General features: G+C 40.0%; 1 protein-coding gene across 1 annotated transcript in view; it reads right to left on the minus strand.

Annotated features, from left to right (window-relative positions):
* Positions 1-13,719: 13,719 nt before the first annotated feature.
* calcr (calcitonin receptor) overlaps positions 13,720-27,330 on the minus strand; it is a 52,261-nt gene continuing 38,650 nt past the window's right edge. The window contains exons 17-21 of the mRNA XM_010774656.1: positions 21,544-21,647; positions 21,301-21,367; positions 19,518-19,736; positions 18,950-18,991; positions 13,720-14,609 (exon numbers count right to left, since the gene is read on the minus strand). Of these exons, the coding sequence (XP_010772958.1) occupies positions 14,388-14,609; positions 18,950-18,991; positions 19,518-19,736; positions 21,301-21,367; positions 21,544-21,647 (654 nt within the window). The 3' untranslated portion in view covers positions 13,720-14,387. The remainder of the gene's footprint in view (positions 14,610-18,949; positions 18,992-19,517; positions 19,737-21,300; positions 21,368-21,543; positions 21,648-27,330) is intronic.

Genomic DNA, 27,330 nt, shown 5'->3' on the forward strand with positions numbered 1-27,330 from the left:
CCTATCTCAATGCACTACAATGTATACATATTTATTGCCTCATTTCTTTATTTCAGAATGTATTTCATAGGCATATTTATATATGTATATATATATATATATTTAATTATGTATGTATTTATTTAATTTTGGTTTAAATGGCATTCCATACTTACAGAGCCCCTCCTTCAAACGCGCACATGACCAATGAGGGCACGAGATAAGTTTGTGCACAGATGGAAGGCTGACAGGTAGGCAGGTAGGCCATCCAGTTATTTTAACCCGGGCCGGCTAAAATGATTGGTCGTGCTTTTTACAGTAGGCTTCCACAGATGACATTTTTTTATGGATTTTTTGTCAAAGCACTTTAGATATTCATTGCTATCGGGATGTTAAGAGCATTCCATGGAATATAAAAAAATGTGTATCTCGAGCCGGTTTCTCAAACTTACCTACCCCACCTTTAAATGATTGCTATGCTTGAAATGAATGTACATTTTCTTGTGTGTCCAGTTTTACAGTGCTTTCTGAGTAAACTTTAAAACGGAAGTTCTGAAGCAGAGTTTTTCTTGGGAACCTGTTTTCTGTCTGCCCAGCTACGGTAGCGGGAGCAGCTGAGTTTTTTATTGAAATACATTGACATTCAATTGTACAACAAACTGTAATTGTTAGTACATACCCCTGGTTTAATCTCTTTGTGTATGAATGACTGTTTATATTTGTTGTTGTGTTGTCTTCACTCTTTCATAGGAATTATGAATTTGACTTTTGAAAAGAAAATGTTTTTGAGGTTCCTGAGGATTTACCAAGGAAATCTTAGATAAGAAACGGTAATTATCCCTTCTGACCTATTATAGCTCATGTTTTTGTGTTTGCCTGTCAGGTGTTGCCTGGACTACCTGGATACCTTCAAATTATTTTAATGGCAAACCACCCATGAATCTAAGCCTGGAATTATAACAGTGTGTGGTAGAACTTCACTAAAAGAACCTGCAAACAAAAATAACCTTTCATTTTTTTTCCATTAAAATGATTTGCGCTCTGGAAACTAAGACAATTATAAAAATAAGGCCTTTTGTGTTGTTTTTCTGAATAAAAGCAGTGTCTTTGCATTCCCTGTTTAAGCACCCAGTGAGCAATGTACTCGGATCACTTTACAAATTTGTATCGAGAGGAGCATTCCTTATATAACATGGGTCAATATTTACAATCTGCAAGGTTGACCATATTCATCATAATGCAGACAAACAATCTGCCGTGTGTGTGATAAGAAAACATGTTTGACCTTAAGGTTGAAACAGACAGACTCGCCATTACTCCACGTTTAAATTGCATTAACATTGTAGATTGATCTTGAGCACAGGAGTCAAAGATGCAACAAGAATTTGTATCTCCATTTGACCCTTCAGGGTACACTAATACTGACAGAATGGAGCACAGCATTTACTGTAATGACACTGCAAAAGGTCACTAATGTAGCACTGGATCAGATCTCGTTTACAGTGAACACAAGTTGGCAAAGAAAGTCCATATCTTCCACTGCATTACAAAAGAAATCGAACATTAGTGACCTAAAAAAAAGATACCACTCATTCTTGTCATGTTTACCCCTAAAAGCTAAAAAGAGAGCCTTCAAACAATGACCCAGAAATGATTACAGTATTTCCTTTTTTTACCTGATGGCAAAATAATATGAGTAATTCATCAAAGAAAGGAAAGTAGTCCTGCTCACTTTCTGTGTCTTCTGAGGAAAACACATTTCTCAACCACCATTACCATATAGACCAATATTTCACCCATCAATTTGTCAAAGGCTCCCCTGCATTGCTCTTAGTAATACAATCTGTATACTGTATCTTCCATTTCGATCACTTGGTTATCATAAGGCCCAGCATGCTCTCTGGCTCTCCCTGTTTCTCATTACTGGGAAGAAAGCCATGGCCTACTGATCAGGGAGTTTGAAGAAGAGGAGGTGATGGCAAATGAAGGTTTACCAGGTGCTGAGCTAACCTCAAACTGTGACAGCTTCTCCTTTAACGGCAATTACACTCTGTCTTTGCTTCATGCACATACTGAGCGTGTGTACGTGTGTGTGTTTGTTTTAAAGAGATTTAGAGAGGGAAAGATAGAAACATATAACATAAAGGTGTAGAGAACAGTGCGGCAGCGGCTTTTTATTACAATAACTGAAAAGCTCATCCTAATGTCGTTTGATGCTACAGCTCCACCAAATCAACCTCCTCATGCGCCATATTTTTTATATTCTCCGTTTACCAAACAAGATCACGTAATGCTGATTATAACAGCTGGGGGAAGCTTTCAGTATTTCATAGTATACCAGATTTGTGGTGAGCTTTTCAGGACTTTCCTTTATTGGTGTGTTTAGTTGATCTCGTCCCCCCTGCCCTCAGGAACGCAAGTATTCCAGAGTGATATTTAACTCTAATCCCACTCAAAATGCAGTTTTCTTTTCAACAGGTGTATCCACTCCAGAACCTCTACTTGAACCCTTCTAAGGATTTTCCGCCATAGCTTTCATCGCACTCCTAGCTCTTATGTTAATGACTCTGACTGCCAGAGGCGGGAGGAAAAGTTCTGCAGTCCAGCTTGAATTAAGATTTAATGTTCATGTGTGTTTACTAAGAGGGGATACCATTTTTAACATCAGCGATCTTGTATCCGCTCTGATTCTTCGAGAGCACAGTCTTTTCATCCAGTTAAATATTTGATATCAATTATTGAAACCGTGAAGTAATTGTCTCTCTTCCTAAATTGAGTTTTCTAAATCTTCAAAGTAAAGTAAATGTTCAAAGTTGAATTATTACTGAACACAACAACATAGTATCATAGTTTGTTGACTATGCTGTTTCCAAGGTCAATGATGAACTTGGAACCTCAAATACGAGACCCAAGCTGTAAACAAAAACGTAATTATCCTTTATTCATAAGATCTATTGGAAACACAACCCTCCCCTCAGCTCCCAGCAGCAGATTGTGTGATATCCCAGAAGATTACACAATCTTTCTTTTTGAGTGCCGTCTGTTGACATTGCTTTTGGCAATATCCACCGTCCTGTCAGATCTTCAGATTTAGAGCAGATGAAGATATTTGCCCTGCCACACTTCTGTCATCCTCTTCTCTCACACTTATACGTGCCTTGGAGCACTTTGAGTAAGATGACCATCAGCCCTCTTGATTGCTTGTTTTCTGTGGCGTTCAGGATTGATTTTTGATCTTGATGTTGGTAATCCTGAAGGTTTCAGTGTGAGCTCAGGGGAGTGGGACTCACACACAGACTGAGCTCAGCGCTGGATAACTGAGCTTCAACAGGTTTTCCTGGATCTCCCTGTGGATGTAAGAAACCTCAAACAGAGGACCTGCTCTGGGTAAATCTACCATCCAATCCTCCTTGGACCTCTACCAGTATTATTTACATATTCAAATTAACCTCAGGATTAACTTGAGGTTTGTGTTGTGCACTCACTAAACCGGATGCATTATGCATATATGTTGTGCATGTGCTTGAATTTCTCAGAATTATTAAAATATTTGCACTGTTGGCAGCCTTTGTACCTTTGTAATACAGGGGGGCAGAAAAAAGCAAACATGTTTATTTGTTCCTCCAAAAAGTATTTCAACTGCACATATCCAATCAATCACACTATTTAGGCAAAACCCAAGAGAAGCATCTCATAAATACAAAAAGGAAAATCTGATCCTGCTCAGTCTAATCTCTGTCGCTTTGCCTCCAGAATCCTGTGTTCAATGTCCGTACTCTGCAGGATTCTCGGGTCTATTGTTCCTCAGACTTATTTGTCACAGTTGTGTTCTTTTTAATCTCTTCCACTTCAGCGGGTATTTTTAGGACTTTTGGAGTGAGACAGATTGGCGCTATCTGGGCTTGGTTTCAGCTCAGAGGTGATACGGCTGTGTAGCGGCGAGCACGCCACAGGCAGCTTTGAATGGAGTAAACAATGCCATATCAGAGAGAGGAAGCTGTCCCGTCCTTTTGACTGTGTGACTTACAGTGGCACAGGAAGAGCCTTCAAGTACTAACGTACCGTGCGGGCTGTTAATGTTGAGACAATTAGAGGATCTGTTTGTGCTGAATGATACACATACTCTTCCATTTTATACTTTGACACTTTTACAATGACATGTTTAATGACATGTTATACAATGAGATTTGTATGACATTACATTTTACTATAATACGACTTTTTGTGATGACATAAACGTTGACATTTTTATAAACGTTTTTTAAAAAGAATACTTTGAATGTGTTCATCATTGACACATCAATGTAATCATGTGTCAAATTAGTCTAAGTTTGCAAAGCTAAGTTACAGTATCTTAATAACCACATTTTATTGTGTTTATAATAAAATATAAAAACATTTTATAACTAAAATAAAACAACATAAAGGGAACAAATGTGTGTGTGTGTGTGTGTGTGTGTGTGTGTGTGTGTGTGTGTGTGTGTGTGTGTGTGTGTGTGTGTGTGTGTTTTATGCATGTATGCACAGTATGTGTAAAAACATCAACATGTGTAAGAGAATCATCTCCAGTCTCTTATTTCCAGTGAAATCTGTATCTCTTTAAGCCTAACACAAGTTCACACCACGGGGTAATAAAACTGAAATAAGTTAGTGCTTCTCCCGCTGTGCTTGGACTCCTCATAAAATGTTTGAGCACCGTGGAAAATCCGAGCACATAGCCTTCGGATGGAAGGAAAACTTTGGCCGCCAAACCCGGCGTTTAACGAGGCTCTCTGGTCCCTTAACTTTAAGCACTTTGGTTTTTCGGCTGTTTAAAAGAATTACAACACTGTTGAACATCCGTATTTCTGCGCAGTAGATGTTGAAATCTGGGGCTCAAAGGTAATTGATGCTTGCATTTTAGTCGCGAGGGATCAGAGATGTTTGTAGAATGACTGAAACAAAAGTTTGTGAAATGTTTCCAGCGTAGAGGCTACATGGTTCACCCGGTTGTATTCTTCAATGGGACTATAGAATTCGGTTGACACGCAGTGTTATGTGTATGACCTTTTGGGTTACACTCAACAGGAGGTGTTATTATAGTTAACAATGTCTTGCAAAAGGATTTTACATCAAATTGTTCTCAATCCCTGAAAAAACCTCACAAAACAAAAAGTTCATTAAAAAAAGTTATTTTTCTTTTGTGTGAATGTAAACAAAAAAAACCTTCCCCATCTCTGAGTAATACCTCCTACATTTTAAGATGATTTAAGGACAGAGTACAATATGTGGATGAATCAGACTTTTCAGTAATGTCAGCAAGGAATATATTTGGTAATTTGTTCACCACTCTGCCAAAATATACAAGCAGACAAACAAGTCAAAGTGTGGAGACGCGTCTGGCTCCCTAGGATCTCTAGAACATAGCTCTGTTTGGGTAATTATTTTTTGACACTGTACATAATTGCCTTTTTGCTGGAGAGTGCTGAAATATCTGTCAGAAATGAACCAAAACACAGAAACACAGCAAAGCAACAAAGGATTGTTATTTCAAGGAAAGCCTCTCAGTGACCACAGCAAGTACTCTATCAAGGGCCCTGATAATTAATAATTTGCCTCAAATCCCATTAGTGTATAAAGAGGGAACAAGTGCTTTTAGTGAGACATGACTGAGACGGTTATCGTCTAAGAAGTATTATAAGCCCTAGGCAGACTGAAAGCCTCCCCCTGCTTTTAGAACAAACAAACCCTTCATTTGCACTCCACACCATCAGGTTGTGTTTGGCTTTTTTGAACAGATATCAACTCTTTCAGGGTTTCTTTTGAGACGACATGACTCAGTATGTTAAGTTAAGTTGCACACGGTGAAGCAGCCTCCATCCCACGCAGATGAATCCTCCTTCACCCTTTGAAGGTTAGAATAATATACCTAGAAGCAAATGCTCTTTCTCTTATCTCTGTAACCCTACAACCCTCAGCTTTAACCCCTCTGCCTCGATATGAAATCAAATACAATGTGGAAGTAAATATCAAGTGGATCTGCTTCGGGGCATTGCGTCTGCACTTATGTTCTGAATATCAAAGGGTTTAATTCAAGAGGGCATGGATAATTATCACGCGGCGAGCATTGTCTCCCTACAATACATCAGAGGGTATAAGCAAAACAAAGCTCATTTAACATTATAATTTATGACTGCTGCATTGTAATCCTGAAGGAGGAGTTATTTCATTAGGTAATCTCTATTCGATGCAAATTTTCTGAAGCTGCAAAACACCATCAAGTGCGAATTTAAATCCAATAAAATCTTAATTGTTCTGGGCTTTGTGAATAGATGTACTTCGCCTTTAATATCTGGAAGCTGTAAGCACACCATGGTGGAAAAACAACAGAGATGACATGAGAGTTACGGAAAATAGTCAGCTAATGTATCTGGGGACGATCATGCACTTAGAATGAATGTTTCCTCCTGTAAAATCATCATGAATAGTATCTGTTCTATACTCCTCCCCGTACTTTCTTTTTACAAGGTGTTCCACGTCGCTGAAATGTTCCATGCCTGCATGCAGCCACTACGGTTAAATCCAATCACGACTCAAAAGTCCTATCTCTCTGGAGCAGATAGGGACGATGCTGCAGATTAGTCCCTGAGCGAAAACTGATTTTGATGGTTTGATTTATTTACTTTCGACACAGCGGCACTGAACACAGTAGGGGTTCCTTCTCTCGAATTATGCTCAAAATGGCTGACACACACACACACACACACACACACACACACACACACACTGTCTCACATTCCCATCCACACGTTCGATTAAGACATGTCTTTCCTCGCAAGTCTCCAACAAACACAGAAATAGGCAAGAACCGAGTACCAGAGACATTTTATGGTCCACTCTTTTAGGACATTATTTTATCACAGACAAACTTACCTGGACATTTCACACTCTGTTGGTAAGGCATTCCCTTTTGTCCATTCTGAAATATGATTGGATAAATAGCAGTGACATGTGTCTCTTTCAGAGATGGGGTCGTTACTAAAAGAAAGTAATATATTACATATTACATATTACTTTAAAAAAAAGTAATATATTACACTACTTCGTTACTGTCTACATAAAGTAACTCGTTACTTTACTCGTTACTTCACTCGCAGGACCGGCCCGCCCCTCCCTACAGGCAGATCACGCACCTACTGTACAGTGTAAGCGCGCCACAGTTTTGCCTCTGCGACACTCCACTTGCACCCCCAATTACTATTGCATTAAGGAAGACATAACACAAGTCTTTCTTTTGATATGCTCTTTAATAAAATAGGCTACCAGCCTACCACAACAAGCTAACAGTCTGTGAAACGTAAAGACACTAATTAATGAAACCAGTTCAAGACGCATTATTCTTATTCTTATCATTCTTTATGAGCGCAGTAACGGTAAGGTATCTAATTACTTATTTATTTAGTTTCCCATAACTTAGTAACAGAGATGGTCAAACTAAAATGGTAGAGACATGGCAGAATTCCTACAATGAAGCGGGACATTGAACTGTTCACCCGTGAGAGGGCAATCAAGAAAAGAAAGCGAGCGGCCCCGTTGAGGAAGTTTACAGAGGAAAAGACTCAGCCATGTTTATGCAGCACTGCACGTGGAGATGTGGACGCGCAAATCGCGCAGATTACGTAGGCCTACATGTATACAAACCTGCGGCGGAAACCCCTCTTGTCTGTCAGTGAGTGTGATTATTTTATAAAAGTAACGAAGTAACGCGTGTCGGGGCAATGTTAGTAACTGTATTGTGATTACTGAATTATAAAAGTAACGCGTTAAAGTAATATTATTACAGTAACGCGTTACTTTGTAACCCAATTATGGTCTCTTTATATTAAAGTGTCTACAAACACCGCTTTATCCCTTTATATTAGTAAAATGTGTTGATTGTAATCTGTACATATGTCAGTTGTCCTCTTTAGTAACGTCTTTGGCTGCTACAGTGAGGCTGTTTAAGTCTTCACATTGTGAGTATGTGTGTGTGAATGTGGACAGATTTGTGTGATGGTTTTGCAATCAAGCTAGTGGCGGTCATGAAACTGCAGGCCCCAGGCCCAATTTAACATGCTGGTTTGATGACATCACCAGAAGGCCTCCAGTTTATTAGTAGTTTCCTCCTCCTGAGACTCTCTGGCTTCTTTTATATGGCCTGCTGGTTAAACATGAGGATCTGCGGCCACATAGTGACAACCTTTGGTTTCTCAGCACTCCAGGCATGTTTGTTCAGAAGCCCCGACTGAGAGCAGGGTTGATTTCTGCAATGCTGTGGTGAACCGTCGCCAAGCAGAAAACCAGACATGGGTGAATAACATGTACAGCAGAGTAGGTAACAGAAAATAAGTTTAAAACTGGTCTTTTCTCCATTGTCCTTGTGGCTCTGCAGCGAGGCTCAGTTGAAATACTTTTCCTGCCGCGACAGCTGAAAACACTCCAAGCCCTGGGTGGAAGAGTTACTCTGCATATTCAGAACACTTGAGAAGAAATGAATAGACATGACTGAGCGAGGCGCAGACTGTGGCTCTGCCAAGGGGCCCTCTGTGTATTTGTAGACTCACAGCTCCCAGTAAATGTCTTGTACCTGACATACAATGTAAACCTTCATATCAAAGCAATATTTATCAAAACTAGTTTTTTTTGGTAATGTGGGGTATGTTTGATTTGTAATGTTTCTGAATAATACATGAACTCTTTCTATATGTACAGTATTAATGATATAATGCAAATATATTATGTTTATTGTCTGGGCCCCTGTTCTCAAGTTTATAGATTATTGGGGTGTCCCATATCACATGTCTCCTTTATGTCTTATGATTGATATATTTTTTTTGTAACTGTTTAAAAAACGATGTGATTCCTTTACTCACATTTTGATATTGTTTTCAATTAGCCTGTAGAGAGCTACAGCATAATTGCCTTTGGTTTGGTGTGCAACCCTAAGATTCAAATGCAACGTTTTTGTGGGCGCCACGGGGCATAGAGGAGGAAAGGTAAGGAAACATCCAGGTAAACTTTGATCTGAGCATTCAGGGTCAGAAGCTGAGGGCGTGGTGGATTCAAGTGACCTGGAAACATCTGTAACACACAGATGAAGATTGGAAAAAACGTTCATGTCTTGTTTTAACACCACGGAGCAAAACAAAACACACAATTACTTTCACAGCTGATTTCTGAGCTCAAATGACACATTCTTGGATTTGTCCGGTGTCCGGCGTGATTGATCGTCGCTGTCACGGAAACTGTTTGAATTCCTGAAATAGCCCGCCGCTTACATGTTCCTGAAGTTTCCCAGGCTGCATGCTCCCAAGATGGAGTCTGTTCAGAGCAATTTACAGCTCCTTCCTCCAACTTTCTGCTCCATTGTCTCATTGAATCTCCATAGCAGGAGGATTTATGAAAATTATGGAGATTTAGACCCCATTGTATCGTCATTATTGCATAGACCGTCGATCTCTGCCTCCAAATGCAATACAGTTTGCATACAATTTCAGACTTTGCATTTTAAGATACATTTCATGATGAATTTGGGTTGTGTGCGTTGACAGGGGAAAATATTTATCAGAATCATAACAAAAAGGCCTCAACACACGTCTAACTTCATCATCATTTTGTTATTATCTCACAAACCCAGAAGCTTGTGAATACGCAGGAGAGGACGTCTACATCTCAGCTGAACAATTACGATTCAGCAGAGCCTGAAATTGCTTATTATATATATTTTATAATAGCTGCCTATAAAAAAATGGCTGAAAGATAGTCACATAAAGGAGAGAAGTTGGCCTTGTTAGTGGGATAAAAACCTTAATTTGACGCAGGGTGAGAGCGGCCGTACATCTGAGAGACTAATGGTGTCAGTGGAGTTTGTGTTCTGCACACATCTGCTGCTGGCATGTGATTTGAGCTGAGGCCTTATAATTAAAAGGGGTCTGTATGACATTGCCAAGCTCGGGGGATAACAAAGACACCAAAATCGAGTAAGACTCCCGTTGTTTTCTCTGCGCTCTCATTATACAAAATCTTTCAACCCTGAAACATTGACGAGAATAGTTTTGGTGCTCCTGAATCATCACAGAGCGCTGAATGCTTGAAAACAAAGTGTTTGGAAAAAAGGAGTCAATAATCTCATTAAAATCTTCATAATAACAAACCTTTTATCCTTGAGTACAAGTTGTAGATTTGCAGCTTGTTTCTCTGATTGCTTAGGAAATAAAAAGCAACACCAAATAGTCTTTTATATCTGTATTCTTGTGCTAAATACTTACAAAAAAAACAAAACATCATTCAATTTGGCTTTTACAAAATGCATTTTTTTTTTTTTATTTATCAGCTTTGAGATGATGCCACCTCGGAGCTGAGAGGGAGGAAAAGACAAACACAAGCCAAAATGAATGACAGGAACATAACCAAAATAGCTGTCAGAGTATTTCACAGTGTAAATAAATCTATCATATACACAGTGCCTGCTTGTATTTACACGAGTATGAACATACAAAATATACACAATCTGTGTTTCCAAAACACAGGAGATTAATAGCGTGTCTTACAGTGTGACAAATCACCGTTATAAAGAGAAAAGATGAATTTCATACTAAAATAAATACACTTCTTTAAAATTAGCAGTGAAACCTACTCTTCACGATGAATAGCATGAGGATTGATTGTCTCTCTGTTCCTTTCTTGTACCTCAACAGTCATTAAAACATTATATTGCAACAGGTCCAGATGTCTTGGGGATTTTCTTAAGTGACGCTACATTTTAAGACTCACTTTTTTCTGTTGGTTAAAATGATTCTTTACAGCTACAGAAGTTAAGAGCTTCATTAATTGTATAACCTAATTACACTAATGTCATGTGTCTATTTATCTGGTTAAATCGTCTTTTATTCTGTCTCGATAGCAGAGGTGGGAAGTAACTAGAGTAGATTTACTCAAGTGCTGTACTTAGGTAACATTTTGAGGTACTTTACTTGAATATTACCATGTTTTGCTACTTAGTTCTTCTACTCCACTACATTTCAGAGGTAAATCATTTACTTTTTTGGATTAATGATTTGAAATATAGTCAACCCTTAAATAAGATTTAATAAGCTACCCTGCAGTATACAAAGTCATTCAAACTAGCTACACTTTTACCAGCTTTGATAACACTTGAATGCATCATTAATCAAAACATATCATAATATATTATTTTGAAATGGGCTAATCTGCATAATGAATACTTTTACTTTTGGCACTTTAAGTATTTGTTGATGCTGATACTTTTGTACTTTTACTTGAGTAACATTTTCAATGGAGGACTTTTCCTTGTAACGGAGTATTCCTACACTCTGGTAATTTTACCCCACTACAAGATCTGAGTGCTTCTCCCACCTCTGTTTAATAATAACTCTAAGCCAATTATTACAAGGTGCCTTTACTTACATTCTGTAACTTCAGAGCCTTACTCCGTGTGACTAAATGTGCAAATGTTGTTTCAGCTTCACATTACAGGTCCATGGTAAAATACATTTGGATGGAAAAAAAGAAGAGGCAGAGCCAGAAATGGACCCTATTACAAATTAGTTTATGGTGACTTCATAACTGAACTTGCACATTTAGAGATAGATTGGAACGGACTACCGAATAGAGTGATTTTTAAAATGGTTAATGATTTCAAATATGGTGGTTATATAACATACAAAAACCTAACATCTGATGAAGGTAGTGAAGTCTTGAAATTAATCAAATGTAAGCAGCTTTGTGAGAGCATGAGAGACGTGAGGTGGCTAATCTCGGTCAACAGACTTGCGGTCAGGGCTGTGGTCTCATGGAGCTGCTATGTGAAATCTAAAACATGTCCGATACAGTTTGTTACGCAACATTTTGCAAATATAAATAAAAAAATGTTTCAAATACATTTGAACCTTCTAATATCTCACACATTTTGTTATTCCAGTTGCCACTGAGCTTGACGAAATCCATCACAAAATCAACAAACATTAAACAGATAATAACCCATACAAGCATCCATTTAGCATTGATAGAACCAAACATGTGACTTCAGAAAACTCTTCTATGTGTTGCGATTGTTTTCTTTGTGATTTTGGGGGTATTTGTCAACAAACCCCATGAAATGACAAAAATCAATAATGGAGTCTCACTGTCTCCTCCAGGCCTGATTCAGCTCCTTCCTTTGGGCTGTAGAGCTCCATTGTTGTCCCCAAAATGATTTAAAATCACATCTATCAGCAGCACAGGTGCACTCAGTGATATGTTGCTGTGTCACTATGAGCATGGGCACTGCAGTTCATTTGGTGTCAATCATGTTTAATGTCCTGCGGCTGTACATTCTCACTAGAGCACCAACAGTGGGAGAATAGTCCAGGGAAAATGCACTTTTTACATCTGTATGAGTAACATTAGCAAGATATTAAACTGCCCATCCATTCAAAACATTACTTGGCTTTAAAAACACATTTCTGTAAGTTTTAAAGATTGAAGTCTCATTGAGAATGAATGGATAGAGGCAGTAAGGTTAGGGGAGTTGTTAAGTTTGACAGACAGTTGGTTTTGTCTTCTTAAGAGGCTTGCGGTCAATAACAGAAATACAGATAATCACTAGCCATATCCATACAACATTGTCTTTAACAAGTATTTTACTCCTTGGACCTTTTTCCCCCATCTGAATAAGTAGGCGGAAACGTTTTCCCTTTATGAATTTAAATGTCGGCAATTATTTATTCAGTTTAGAATCTCAATGATCTACTCAATGACTTGTATCAATAAATGCCAGAGACACTGCATCTATCCAAGTTCTATAAGTTGGTGAATACTGATCAACTCAGTGTGGTCCTTCGTTTATACTCTCAATTTTCCTTCTCCAAAAAGCCTGGCACAGTTAAGACAAAGCAACAATAAATTGAGAATATGAATGTAAAAATATTGAGGGCAAAGAGTACATAATTCATGTTTGCACAATTGTGAACATGCCTTTAAGATGTGGATTTGTTGACTGTTCATACAGTATGGATGTGATCTTCTTTTCATCTTTAGTGAACCTTTCCTTTGCCCCGGGTGCTCTTTAATACACAATGCTACAAAGTTCATGAATAAATATGCAATATAACTTTTTGAAAACAAGAAAAGGAGATTGATTAAAGGCATCGTGAGCAAAAAGGATGATTGTAAAGTAAAACAACAAGTGAGTCAAATAGGACACATTGCAGAAAAGTCAGAATAATTCATGACATACTCAAACGCAGTGAAACAACTCTTGCGGCGGTTCGACCTCAAAATAAAGTTTTTTAATCGTAAACTTTTTTGTGCATTAAAACGTATTTTTTCTTCGCCCTGTGATGTTCAGCATCGGCACAAAAACAGCAACTGCCAAAACAACGAAGCAGTTTGGAGTGCAGCATCACAGGGCACACACTTAGCACGCACGTAGGAATTGGAAAGAATAAAATATTAATAAAAAACTCAAATAAACGCTTTTTTTTTTCAAGTGAAACATGGTGAACATACATTATGTACACAATTCCAGAGCTTTAAGCACGGAGGGTATTTTGAAATTTGACCTCCATCATGGCACATACGATCAGGTTTGTGAAGTTTGTGTGTGTGTGTGTGTGTGTGTGTGTGTGTGTGTGTGTGTGTGTGTGTGTGTGTGTGTGTGTGTGTGTGTGTGTGTGTGTGTGTGTGTGTGTGTGTTTGTCTTTAGCTTAAGAGTACCACCATCTTTGCTCAGCTGGACATGGTACACCCCTTCGTAGCTGTGACCAACTTTCAGTACCCTTTGGTATCGGTGAGATTAGGAAGGATACTACTTTACCTTAAAAATCTTCATGACACCCCTTCCCTTCCATTGTTTGTATTGACAACCATTGTTCTGTCCAACAACAGCAAGTCATGTGGCAACATCTGGTGAGGATACTCGGGGAGAAGTTATACGCAGATCCTCCATCATCAAACATACTGTTCAGCTCTACCTCTACTGTCAACAACTCTCACATTCGGCGCCATCGTCTCAAACTGAAATCTTCCTCTCCTTCTTCACAGTCACAGTTATTTCTGTCTCGAACACCAGCACAAGTTTGGGTCACAGTTTTAGCAGCTTTAGGAAGTGACACAAAAAAGCAGCTGTCATGCCACAAGTTCTTGACATCAAAAGTTCTCAGAAAGCAGCCGCAACAGCAATGTAGAGTAAAATGAAGTGTCAGCACGGTAGCTCCTCCGTCTCCATCCCAGTGAGCTCGGATCAATGTCCTGGGCTGAACAAACCAGCGTCAGCCTGTGAGCTTTTAATCACTGAGAAATGGCACATGGGGTTTTCCTTTCTTTCTTTCTCTCTGTTGCTCGGTTCTTCGGTTGTTTCCACTACTTTGCTCTCTTTCCTCCAGCGTGGCTCAAGCGTACGTCTCTCCTGATTTGAGCGCCACCAGCTCAGAGTCCTCGGTGCTGCGCCCGTTCAAGTTTTCGCTGTTGGAGTCGTGGTGGTACATGAAGGCGGGCACCTCGGTGATGGAGGTGGCCGTGTAGGAGGTGGAGCGCATGGAGCAGTGGTCCTTCCTCCTCTGACCCCACTGCGTTTTATACTGCATCCACTGCCTCTTCAGAGCCGCCTGCACCTGAAGAACACACACACACACACACACACACACACACACACACACACACACACACACACATACCATGTAAACATCACTTCAGGGGACATTACATTGACTTACATGCATTTCCTGGAGACTTATCCTAACCTTAACCATAACCAACACATGCCTAACCCTAACCCTTACCCTTAACCTTACCCTAACCCTAATCCTAAACCTAACCAAGTCTTCACCCTAAAATTAATGATTCCCCTCATGGGGACCTCCAATTTGTCCCCATAAGGGAAGCGAGTCCCCACACGTGACTGTGTAAACAGATTTAGGTCCCCACAAGTATAGTAATGCCAGGCCACACACACACACACACACACACACACACACAGCACCGAGATGCTTTATTATTATGGTCTGCATCTTCGTTTGTTGTCTGCCAATGGGAAACATTTTCGTTTTTTTTCATTTCATCACTATTAAGTGCATTTTTTTTTTATTATTTGATTATGCAAATAATGTTAAAAAAATATCAATCCCTCTTATATAGTGCAGTAAATGATATCACAGGTGAAATATCAGCCAATATATATATTTTCCCAAACCGTGCAACCCTAATCTCTATCATAACCCTTTCATAACCTTTTGTTTTAGCATTTTGAGTGTTTTGAGATGTCAAAGTTACTAATCAGAAACATTTCTCTAGAGTTGTATTCTCCTGTTTTGCTTCTCTGATCTCCTTTGACCACAAAATGATTCCAGCAGATGAATGAACATGCAGATCAGAAGGCGGTATCGAAGCAGAGCCCATGTAAACATCATCTTGTGACAACGTTAATCCGTCCACAGTGATCTTAACTGATGCGGGGATAATTGCTGCAGCATATGTGGATCACTCAGATTTCAATCAAGTTAACAGATGCCAGTTATTAGGAAATGTAAACACGCTGAAGTCACATAACCTGGAACGAGGCCAATTGTGCACTCGGCCAGATCATCATGTTATTAAAAGGGAAAAAAGATGCAATCAATAAAAAGATTTAATCATGAAATTAAGGAAAAACGACATAGTGTAATAACTGTTAGTCAAATTGTCAATTACTTTTCATTTGACTGTTGCCAAACAATTACATTATAATGAATATGCATTTCATTTAGCATTTATTAAGGATAATTAAAGTGTTACAGTAATTAATTGCCTTTTCTCTCCTACAGCTGTCAAAGCCACAGCCATTGAAAAGTAACAAGACAAATATTTGCATTTTTATCGGCAACATTCAAATGAACCAACAAAATGTGAGATATTTGCCTTGGCTTATTTGATTTTTCAGAAAATAAGGGAATATCTTAAAAGCAGGACACTTCTACTTCTCTACTTCTTTATCCTGTGTAAGACAGTTACCCTTTCAGAAGATTAGTAAACTTCAGAGAGATAACAACAAACTTAAACTCTTCACCCTGCAGATCCTAAATGCCTGAGAGGACTTGATGTTCCAGTTTTTACACTCCCTCCCTTGGTTCGCCTACCTTTGCCAATAGAGATGAACAAAAGAAAAGCAAACTCCTCTTGGCTACCTGCTGAGAATTCAGTAACTACAGAAATGCCAAAGATTACATTATTCTAATTTATGACACATGGCCTCCTTTCTCATATCAATTTGACACACCTACGTCTATGAGCAGAAACCTTTCATAGTTTTCAGAGAGAAATGCAATAAACAGCATCTTTGTAGTGGTGACATCTTCATAACCCTAACCTGGGTTGAAATGACTTTTTATGGTAATATGCACCACTAAAGCACATTTCAAAACTGAATAGAGAAAGGCCATGAGTCCTTTTCAATCTCCTGTTCCTTTAATAAAGATTGGCATGCGTAAAACATTTTAACAAAATTATCACAAACTACAAAAAACTCAGAACAGGGGAATATTCCTCTGTCCTAGGTTAGGATAGCAAAAACATAGTGGTATATTTCTGGATAGTAGGTGTGTGTGTGTGTGTGTGTGTGTGTGTGTGTGTGTGTGTGTGTGTGTGTGTGTGTGTGTGTGTGTGTGTGTCAATTAGGACTACTAACTACTTTTTTAATCAGGGAGCTCAAGCAGGTTAATTAGGGCCTGCAAGATAGTATGTTGTTGTTGGATGGATATGGGGCTTGTTTTAATAGTTTTTTAATGTGTTGTTTGTTTTGTTTTTTCAATAAAAAGTCATTAAATCCCAGATACACAAAATCCTAAGGGATTTTAGACAAAGTAAAGAGGTACATCTTCATATTTGAACAGCTGTAACCACTGTATGTTCGACATTCTTGATCAACAATGAATTTACTATAAAGTTTAGTTTTGTTAATTTGTTGTTGAACAACCAATCAATTCATCACACTGTTCATATTCAGTGATAAAGAACAGTGTTCAAGTTCCTAAAAGCACAAGTCACACCTACCATCCTACAGCAGAGTATTTTTGAACATTTTCCTTTGCAACGCCCACATAATGTAATTACTGTGGGTATGTTAATGATCTAATGATGTCAATTATGAAAGTAATTGTTGTAATGAGACAAAAGAGCAGCCTGGGCTTACAGCTCCGTGTAGAGCGTCTTGCTTGCTGTCACAGAAACAGCATAAAAGCTGTTTGTCTCACTGACCTGGTATCACAATGAGGCCTTTGACGAAACAAGGCAGGTCTGTGCAGTTTGGCCTCTAATTCAAAGAACAGAATTGAATCCGGCCCCAGAAACCCGTGTCCTGATTAAGCGAGCTGAATTGGTCATTATGTGCCTGAATAATTCAAACCCTTTCAGTCCATTGTGGTGGTTAGTGTTAGCTGACCCCACATCCCCCTGAAAGTCTACTCGTCCTTTATACAGTAAAAGCGCTCCACGCCTTGTTTATACCGCATACTGTACATTGTTTACCAAGGCGCCGCTGCGGTCTGGCTGCTCAAGCACGAGCTAATAAACATGTCCTATATTCCGATCTGAACAATAGATCGCTCATATTTTTCTTCTCATGCGGAAAATACCTTTAACAACCTTGTTGTTATGGATAATGGAGAATTTCACTTGTTGTTTTAACTACTGTACAAAGAAATAGTGTAAACTGTCTGTGGTGTTCAGCAAGTGGAAACCAAGCCACGCCAGTTTGAAAAACTGCAGTTCCTAGAACGACCACTTGAGGCTGCGTAGACCCCAGTGTTGAAATATCCAACTTTACCCCACAAATAAACATGTTTACAGCATGGTACTGACTTAATAGTAGTAGTAATAGTCATGTAGTAGTAATATGCAAATTAATTAGAAAGAGAACACAATGCTAAAATACTAAAAGCCTAAAAAAAAAGAGGTGTGTCCTACTTGTGTCTCTGGGTCACATGGCATGGAGCTATTAATAAAATGTGCGACTTAAAAGAACTCAAGAAAAAAGAAAAATAGAAAAACATAAAAAGGTTATAGTAAGAACAGGTGCGTCCTATTTGACTTTGGTTTGACACCAACGTGGAGGCCACTGACAAAGTGTGCTCCTTGAGAGCTTAGAAGCATCTTTATAAAATGAACCTTTGGAGACAAAAGGTCTTAAAAAAACACCATTAACCCCAGATCTGAGTTTACTGGAAACCCAGCGAAACGTAGGGATGCTCGCAGTTAGACAGCTGCTGACAGACTTAAAAAGGCTGACAGGAGGACTTGAAAAGAGAGTCAATTTCCAGCTGGGCTTGGAAACCACACAGTCATTTATAAACTGTGTCTTACTCTTCACCTGACATGACCCTTCAGCTTTCACTGGCGCGGCACTAGATTGGTCCCAGAAGAGAAAGGCAACCCAATGCTTTATAACCTGTTGCAATTGGACTAATGACAGATGTAGCATCCATGCACAGCTACAACAACTTCACCATTCAATGCCAAAACCCAGCTTTGAAGTCTGTGTCTGGGTCACTTATCGATATGCTGACATCTGGCCTGGAAAAACAAATGTTTTGCCTGATGGAGTCTGATGTCTCGTACTTAATGTCATAAGCAATAAGCAGGTGTACTGCTCAAAGTAGAACAGATCGCCGTCATATGCAGGTTGACATTTATAAAAAAGCAATTGCTAAACCAAAAATACGGTGTTATTTGACCACACATGAAACTAAATATTTTCCAGGATTAAATATTATTAAAGGTTTAACATATTGAGAATTAAAATGTATTCTAAGTATTTATGGGAGGCTTAGTTTTTCTCCTGTTTTTGACCTAAGCTAAAAACACACAGCAAATGTAAACACAATTACACAAATGTCAAACCCTTTTTTTTTACTTTACACATTTTGTAGCAGCAACTGCAGCAGCACATTGTAGGGAAAACAAACTTAATAAGAGTGCTTACCTCTCCATTGAAGAAGCAGAATATTGTTGCCACCAGTAATCCCTTCAAAGGAAACAAGTACACATAATTAGCACTGTATTTTTTTCTTAACGCAAATGTAATCAGAAAGAAAAGTCCACAGTTAAGCAATGCAGTCCTTGTCCTTGTGCAGTCCTAAGTGAATCAACTGACTGCCAACCAGGGGATTTCATGACTTGTCTTCCTGTTGTTTAATCAAGTGCCAAACCGGTAGTTAAACAAAGGTAATGGAGTGTCTAACTGGTTATTTAAACTGCAATTCAGCAGTGATTGAATCACATCGATCAAACGCAACAACGAGGCAGAAAACAGGTTTTTTATTCGTGGAAACTTTCGAGCGCGCCAAACGTCTAAATCTCGCGTCTGACAGGACCCGGAGGTGGGCTGCATTCAGGAACATTTCTGCTCGCATACTGATGCTGATATGTTTCTTTCCTGTATTATTGATTGGATTATTTCCAGATGAGCAAAATACCTCAATCCACAAGGGCAGTGAAGCAGATTTATATTAGCTTTTCCCTTTTTTCTTTCAGATTATTGCAGTATTTACCTGATAGTGCATGAGTATGTGCATGATGTACTCGTAGACCTCCCCAGCCAGGCGGTTCTCCGGCCTCCAGGGGAAAATGACAAACTGTATTCCCAGCAGGGGCACCAGGATCAGGGTGGCTCTCACGGCCTTCATGTACATGTTGGACTCCGCCCGGTGGGTGTCTCTCAACTTGGTCACCAGCACTCTTATAATATTTAGTAAGAAGAAGAGATTCACCTGCAAAGAAGTATCCAAATCATGAAAAACTTAAATATCAGCCATGTGTTTTAATCTTTTATGATTTAAAGGTCCCATATTATACTGTTTTCATCAATAGGCCTATATAGATCTCAGTTATATACAAAACATGTCTCTGAAGTGTTTGGCTCCAAACACCAAACAGATCATTGTAGCATCCCATAACCCCCTCTGTTTCAGCTCTGTTTCAAAAGTGCTGATTCTCTGTCTGTTACTTCAGGTGCTGCTCACACGGGAACGTTTGCGTTTAATGCACAGTATGCGTTTTCAAAAAAGTCTTCCGTTCACACGTATTCGTTTCATTTGACGTGTCTGTTCACACGAGAACGCTGGAAACGCTGTAGTACATATGCCGGGACTGTAAGTGGCGCTGTACTTCCACACGAGGCCGCTCAAAGGGCTGGACACGCTGTAGTACATATGCCGGGCCTGTAACTGGCGCTGTAACTTCCGCCACAAAATACACCAAAAGCAGCGAGTATAAGAGGCGGGGAGAGGTGGGGCTAGGTGGGGCTATCGTTATTTTTTCAGGATGATCGTATAGAGGCGATTACACAGACTCGTTTGACCCCCAGAGCGTTTCGTTTGCAAATCCATCCACCTTGGGACCCGTTATCATTTGTGGGGTCCGTTTCTATCGTTTTGTTACGGCCTCGTGTAAATGAAAGGGCTATACGTAAGAGAAACTATGCGGATACAACCCGTTTTGTTCTCGTGTAAACGGGGTCTTAGATGAAAATAAGGAGCCACTCCCCACGCACCTCTGAGAGATATTTGGTTAAAAAGAACTCAATGGTGCTCTAGGAGGAGATTCAGGTGGTGTTTACACGATAACGCAAACGGTTGTATCCGCAACTTTTCTCTTTCGCTTAGCCCGTTCGTTCACACGAGGCCGTAACGGAAACGCGGAAACGGACCCCGCAAACGATAACGGGTCCCGCGGTGGATAGATCTGCAACCGGAACGCTCTGGGGTTCCAAACGGCTCCGTGTGTACGTCCTATACTATAATTTTCCTGATAACCATGAGCCACAGCCCCACCTCTGCTGCTCACTGCTGTAGCATGGTCAGTAGCTACTGACCATGCTACAGATGTTAGTGCAAAATCTACAGCTGCTCTACCACAACCATCAGCAACAAGTGGAATTACATGAACTACATATTGCTAAATCCACCGCGGGGCATAAACAGAAGGGCAACCATGGAAACCATGCTCGGGGGTCTTCTTTGCTGCTCTTGGTGTATTTTGTGGCGGAAGCTACTACGACACTTACAGGCCCGGCATATGATCAGCTCATTTTCAGACAGGTTTTTATATAAATGGATCAGGACAAAAAGTGAGCGAATCATTTTTCCTGAAACTTTCCGAATCTCTCTACACAGATGAGACACATGTTTATTTATAAAAGACATGAACAAGTGAATTTTGCATAATAGGTGACCTTTAACAACTGAACATCCTAGAAAAATAACAAACTAATATTCATATTGCTCACTCTGTGAACTGTGATATTGTGCGTAAACAGCAGATTATCAGACTTACGAGAAGCGCTGCCACGATAGGACCATGGACGGCGTAGAGCAGATGGGTTTCCACACTCATCCAACAGCTAGAAGGAAAAACACATCCGTCAGTGCTGTCTGCGGCCCAAAATACACATACACACACACATACAAAAACATGCACGTGTGAGGATCTGCACGCTCCCGAATCTCCGCCGCACACGGACGAGCACGTATGTAAACATCTCCTGTTTATTTGCAGAAGTCTTGGAACATTACTCACTTGTCGTCAAAATACTTTTTCCTCGCCACGGCGTGGATGGATGCAGGCACTAGAGGAAAGCCTTGGACGGGAGAAAGATGGCAGCCATATGAGGTCTTGAGTGACTTTAGGGAAATTCATTTGTCATTTTTGCGACAGTAAAAACGAAATGGGGTTAGCTTGTTTTTCCTCAATACATAAATCAGTCTCTCACAGATATCATTGTATAAATGATTGGAAAGGCTGAAAGACAGTGAATTACTCCAACAGGAAAAACAACGCCACATGGTTAATTCCATGTTACAGTGTTGTGTAATAAGGGGCTCAGAGTAGCTTTTAATATTTCTGGATATAAACTCATGAAAACATGTGCAGCTATTTTCAGGCTCCATTGAGGTTCTGCGGCGTATCGGCCACAGATGGACCTGACTGACTATCCGCCTAACACAAACTCACACGCACTCTCTCAAGGTTATCCTTTTATTTTTAATGATGACCATCCTTTTAGTTCCATCGCCAACTTGTGACAGACTGCACACATTATTTCTGTTTGGAACAAGGTGAACAACAGGACAGCACTAAGCAACAGGAGGGCTAATAAAGCTGTCAGCCTACCAAGGTTGAAAGACTGTAGGACAGGGGTGGCCAACCAGTCAGAGGTTAAGAGCCACATTTTTTCTATGTTACTGCAAAGAGTCACATCAAACACACAGTCACTGATACCGCTTGTTTCAGTTTTTTATTTTCTGGAGACAAGATTTCAACCACGTCACTGATGCATTTTTGTGGCATTGGGATATTTTTTTTTTAATCCTCTGGAGCAGAGAGAGGAGCTGTGGATTATTGTTATTGATTAATGCATCAGTGTTTCTTAGGGTCAAAAACACTGAACTCACAACTTAAAATGAAAGCGTTTAGTTTATTTAATAAAAGAGCACATGTTCAATGTGAAAGGTGACAGTAGTTATAGATTATTTGCAATTTGGTGCTATATATATATTTTAATTTTTTTTTTTATATATAGGCTATATATTTTTTAAACACCTTGAATTTCAGGGGGGGCGCGGGGCTCTGTTGGCGCCCTCCAAGACAATGGTAGGGGAAACACTGGATAGTGTTTCATCAACGATAGGTTTTCCCCCCCTCAAAGGTGATTGGTTCTCTGCTATCCAGTGTTTCCCCTACCATTGTCTTGGAGGGCGCCAACAGAGCCCCNCAGCACGGTCTTTTCTGTGTTTTACTCGCTACAGGGTGTAATCTGAGGGTTTGTGACTCTGCAGACCGTTTACATGCATAAAAACCTTCATAACAGACAAGGGGACGGGTAATAACTGGAAAAGCATGACATGGGACCTTTAAGTTAAGCATGATAACCTGATGATAACATGCGAACATTAGCTAATAAGCACATAGCAATTTACAGCTGAAGCTAATGGGAATGTCATTGGTTTTTAACGAAGGCTCTTCAGTCATTAACCAAAAATATTGTATCTGATAATGGCACCACAGGTGAACTTATTGGAACACCAAAGATATGACAATAATTATGTCCACCAGCAAAACGGCTAGCACATTTTCAAAATAAAGCAGCCAATGATTACATTGTTTTTTAAGCTGGTGAATGATTTATAAATCTATGAACCACTTGCATATTTTATTGCAGCCAATATCTATTGTGCAATATTTGTCAATCTGGACGAAGTGGTGAATGTTCACCTAAAGAGCCAAATGCTAGCATTACAAAAAAAAGGAAATACCAGTTAGCAGAATTTGATTTATGGAGGAGGATTAGTTCCACTGTCTTGAAATGAGATTCAAATGCATTCACAATTTATGCTAAACCATATAAAAATTCAAAGAAGAATTTTCATGAACTTTTAAAAATGTATATTATGCAGGGCCAGGGGATCAAGGAAGCTACATTCAAATAGATTGCTCTATATTTTAAATATTTAAACATTTGTAGCGAGACTTTTAAGTACATCCTAATTAGTGCTCACTCTGCCGCATCTTGGCAGTATTATGGGCTTTTGCTCTCTTCCACATACTCCTACCCAGAGTTTTGGAGCCACACTGAATGCATTATGTGAATTCTTTGGACCCCGAGGTCTGCTTTGGTAGAAATGATAAATCTGTCTTGTTGGAATGCCTCACTATCAGGCCTGGGACATAAATTCATGTGTTACTTTTCAAGAAACACTCCTTTTGGAAATATAAATAAGGAAAACCTGCAAACTCTGTGATTGCTTTTTTCTTAACGGTTGTTATCGGAGGGTTTTTACAATCCCAAAAAAGGATCATATCTTACCTTTTATGTAGAACAGAATAGAATTTACCACATGCAGAAATAGCGAACAGGATTGTAGCAGTTGGCTCACCGTTCATACTACCCCATCAGATCCTAGCCAGTTTTCAGCTTGAGCGTATCTGGCCCGACAAAGTATCCGAAACAACGGCGGAGTCAGCGGAGGCCTGAGCCTGGTTTGGGTTTTATTTTCTGTCCTGCTGCTGCTCCTTTTTCATTCATTCACCAAATCTGTCTGGCTCATCCTGGCCGCCGTCTTTTATTCACATCCCATCTCTAACAGTATCCAAGGAGCAGCCAGGCATGAGAGCCATTATTATCAATGTCAAAAAATGTGTATTTTTGTGCGATGGATTGCTTTCAAAGCTCCACTCGCTATTTGTCAAGAAGCTTTGTGTCGAACCTGCTACTTTCCGACTTAGAACTGTCAAGTTGTGCTAACTCGCTGCAGCATGTCAGAACAAAAATGGTCACCGTGGCCCCGTTTCTCAAGAGGATGGAGAAAAATAAATCTCAAGCACCATTAGTTAGGCTTCATGCATGTCTTTTGGGAAACAATTCGGAATTTTCAGCTGCCAATATAAGAATGATGAGCCTCTGTTCTCTGCGCTGGCGATTTAGGAAAGGTGGATTGTGGTGGAGATTTGCTCTCACAGCGAATACAAGCTCTTTTAATTCTCTATAGCGTGGCGATACAGAGTCTGGTGTAGCCCGCCAGCAGTGTGGGGGAGTGAATCCCCAAAGCTTATGTCAAACCAGGGAGGAGCCTGAAAACAAGAGAAACATCTACATGATGTATAGCTGCTTGATTTGTAAACCAGAACATTGCCGGTAACTTTAGACATACCTTTAGCTGTAATGCAAAACAGTTGTGAGTAAAGGACAAGTGAGTTCAGCATACGAGATGTCTGCTATAGCCAAAGTTCCTCGAGTGGAAAGGGAAACGTAGGAAAGTGAGGGAGAGACATATGGCTAAAGGTTTAGGAGTGAATGATTGTTGTGTATTTTGAATAAGACCCCTGAGAGCAGATGTTAAAAGCAAAGCCAGCACCGTTGAGTTATACTGTGGCTGCACGCATGCTCTTTAAACACACCACAACGATCTTGAGAACCTGATTTCCTGTTTGTTTTTTGTTATGTTATTGTTCAAAGGTTTCTTCTGTCTTTCTTCTCCATAGGCAGTTTGTATTTCAGGGAAAACAAATTGTACTTGTTTTTTTTCAGAAAGCTATTATTCAAGATTACATGATACTTAAGTCACTCAAAAAATAACTATAGACACAGACAACCTAATTTAAATAAACTTAAAAACATATCAGAAAGCAGAATTGATTAGTCAGAAGAACAAAAAGTCCCTAACTTTGATTTGTTTTGTATTGTATTACAGTAGTAAGGCGCATAATGAATGAAACCACTATTCTCCCAGTACAGTCACCATTATGAGCTTTTAATTTAAATATATATTGAGATTACTTTGTTATGGATCTTCATTTCAAACACAAAACAAATATTGTAGAAGAAAACACAAATATATTGATACATTTTGCCTGCCAATAATGTGATCCCATAAGAAATGAATGAAATGGCACTGTGGAGATGGTGTCTTTTGGTGTAGTAGCAGTAGTAGCAGTATGTGCCACATGTTAAAGTGGATTTAAAGTATAGTATTTGTTTCTGTTTTGAAAGGAGAAACAAACCGCAACATATGAGAAATCTGTAACATTAAGCACAACTTTGTAGGTATCTGTTTGATTTAGATTACCACTTGCAGCCATCTTGGCTTTTATTGGAGCCACATGATCCAAAATGGGGAAGCCATCTGAGAAGAGATGAGCGAGCAGCCGCCAACCTTTGAGCAGTCCAAATATATGTCTCCTTAACAAATCTCCTAAGAATTGCAACTATAAGTCTAAAAGTTTCCTAGAGGTACACACGCAGAACTTGCTAGAAAAGTTTGGACTTTTTGAATAGACATGAGTACAGTTAGGTTCATTTGCACAAGTACAGCTTAAGGCACACCCACAGATATCTTGGTATTTATAGAAATAGCAATAATTATTATTATTCAATCAAAAGAATAGCGCAATAATGTTTGCACTTTGCACTTTGAAGAAATGTGCATAGTGCTTTATCAGTAACTACTATGTCTTTGCTGAACATGTCTCGCTTCCTTTTGCAATGTGAGACAACACAATCAAATAGCACTCGAAATACAAAGTACATTTCCATCTATGCTCACCTCCAGGGGGGGTAAATGAATAAACATCATCTCTGTCTGCAGAGGGTAATGATTTTGTGCCATGGGTGCCGCATGCACCTATGCACATTTCTGCAAAACATCCTCTTAGATACAAGCGGCCGAGATGGGTTTTCTCCGCAGGGTGGCTGGCGTCTCACTTAGGGATAAGGTGAGAAGTTCAGTCATCCGGGAGGGACTCGGAGTTGAACCGCTCCACCTTCGCGTCGAAAGGAGCCAGTTGAGGTGGTTCGGGCACCTAGTTAGGATGCCACCTGGGCGCCTCCCTAGGGAGGTGTTCCAGGCACGTCCAGCTGGGAAGAGACCAAGGGGTAGACCTAGAACCAGATGGAGGGATTATATCTCTTCGCTGGCCTGGGAGCGCCTTGTGATCCCCCAGTCAGAGCTGGTTGATGTGGCCAGGGAAAAGAAAGTTTGGGGCTCTCTGCTGGAACTGCTACCTCCGCGACCCGACCAGGGATAAGCGGGAGAAGATGGATGGATGGATCCTCTTAGATGTTTCTGTGTCCCGCTGAGAAGATGTCAGCAGTGTAAATCAACCTTTTTTTTTATCAAATACAAAAACAACTAACATGCTTCCCTGTTTGGGCTCTCTCTGCAGGTTGGCTGTAAGGTGCTGCACTTCTTCCACATGTACATGCTGGGCTGCAATTATTTCTGGATGCTTTGTGAAGGCATCTACCTGCACACTCTCATCGTGGTGGCTGTGTTTGCAGAGGAGCAGCATCTGCACTGGTACTACCTGCTCGGCTGGGGTGAGTCTAACATTTGATCAGAAGTCTGTTTTTTCTAGTTGTTTTATATGACACATATTTTTCTCATGCTTTCCTAACATGTCAATGAAACAAATCAGAAAGACAGAATCCAATCTATACGCTCCATTTTACCCGTATGCACCTGATCCTCCTACAGCAGGGGTGGCCAACCCGCGGCTCTCGAGCCGCATGCGGCTCTTTGCCTAGTTTCATGCGGCTCTTCAGTTCATATCGAGTTTTATATGTGTGAATTTGGGGGAGAGACACTGACTCCTGACTAGTGTTGCACGGTGTACCGATACTTGAAAGGTATACCGCGATACCCTGCCGTTAAAAACGTTACGATTCCTCCGTTTCATTAGTATGGTACTTTAAGAATGACGGGGGAAAATACTCCGGTTAGAATGCGCCGTTTTATTAAAGGCCCAGATACACCGGCCAGTCACCTGAGAAGTCGCCGACGCCGACACCGACTGTTGCGTCGCCGGACT

The sequence above is a fragment of the Notothenia coriiceps genome, unplaced genomic scaffold, assembly GCF_000735185.1.
Source record: "Notothenia coriiceps isolate Sejong01 unplaced genomic scaffold, NC01 NC01_scaffold00014294, whole genome shotgun sequence".
NCBI classification, from domain to species: Eukaryota; Metazoa; Chordata; class Actinopteri; order Perciformes; family Nototheniidae; genus Notothenia; species Notothenia coriiceps.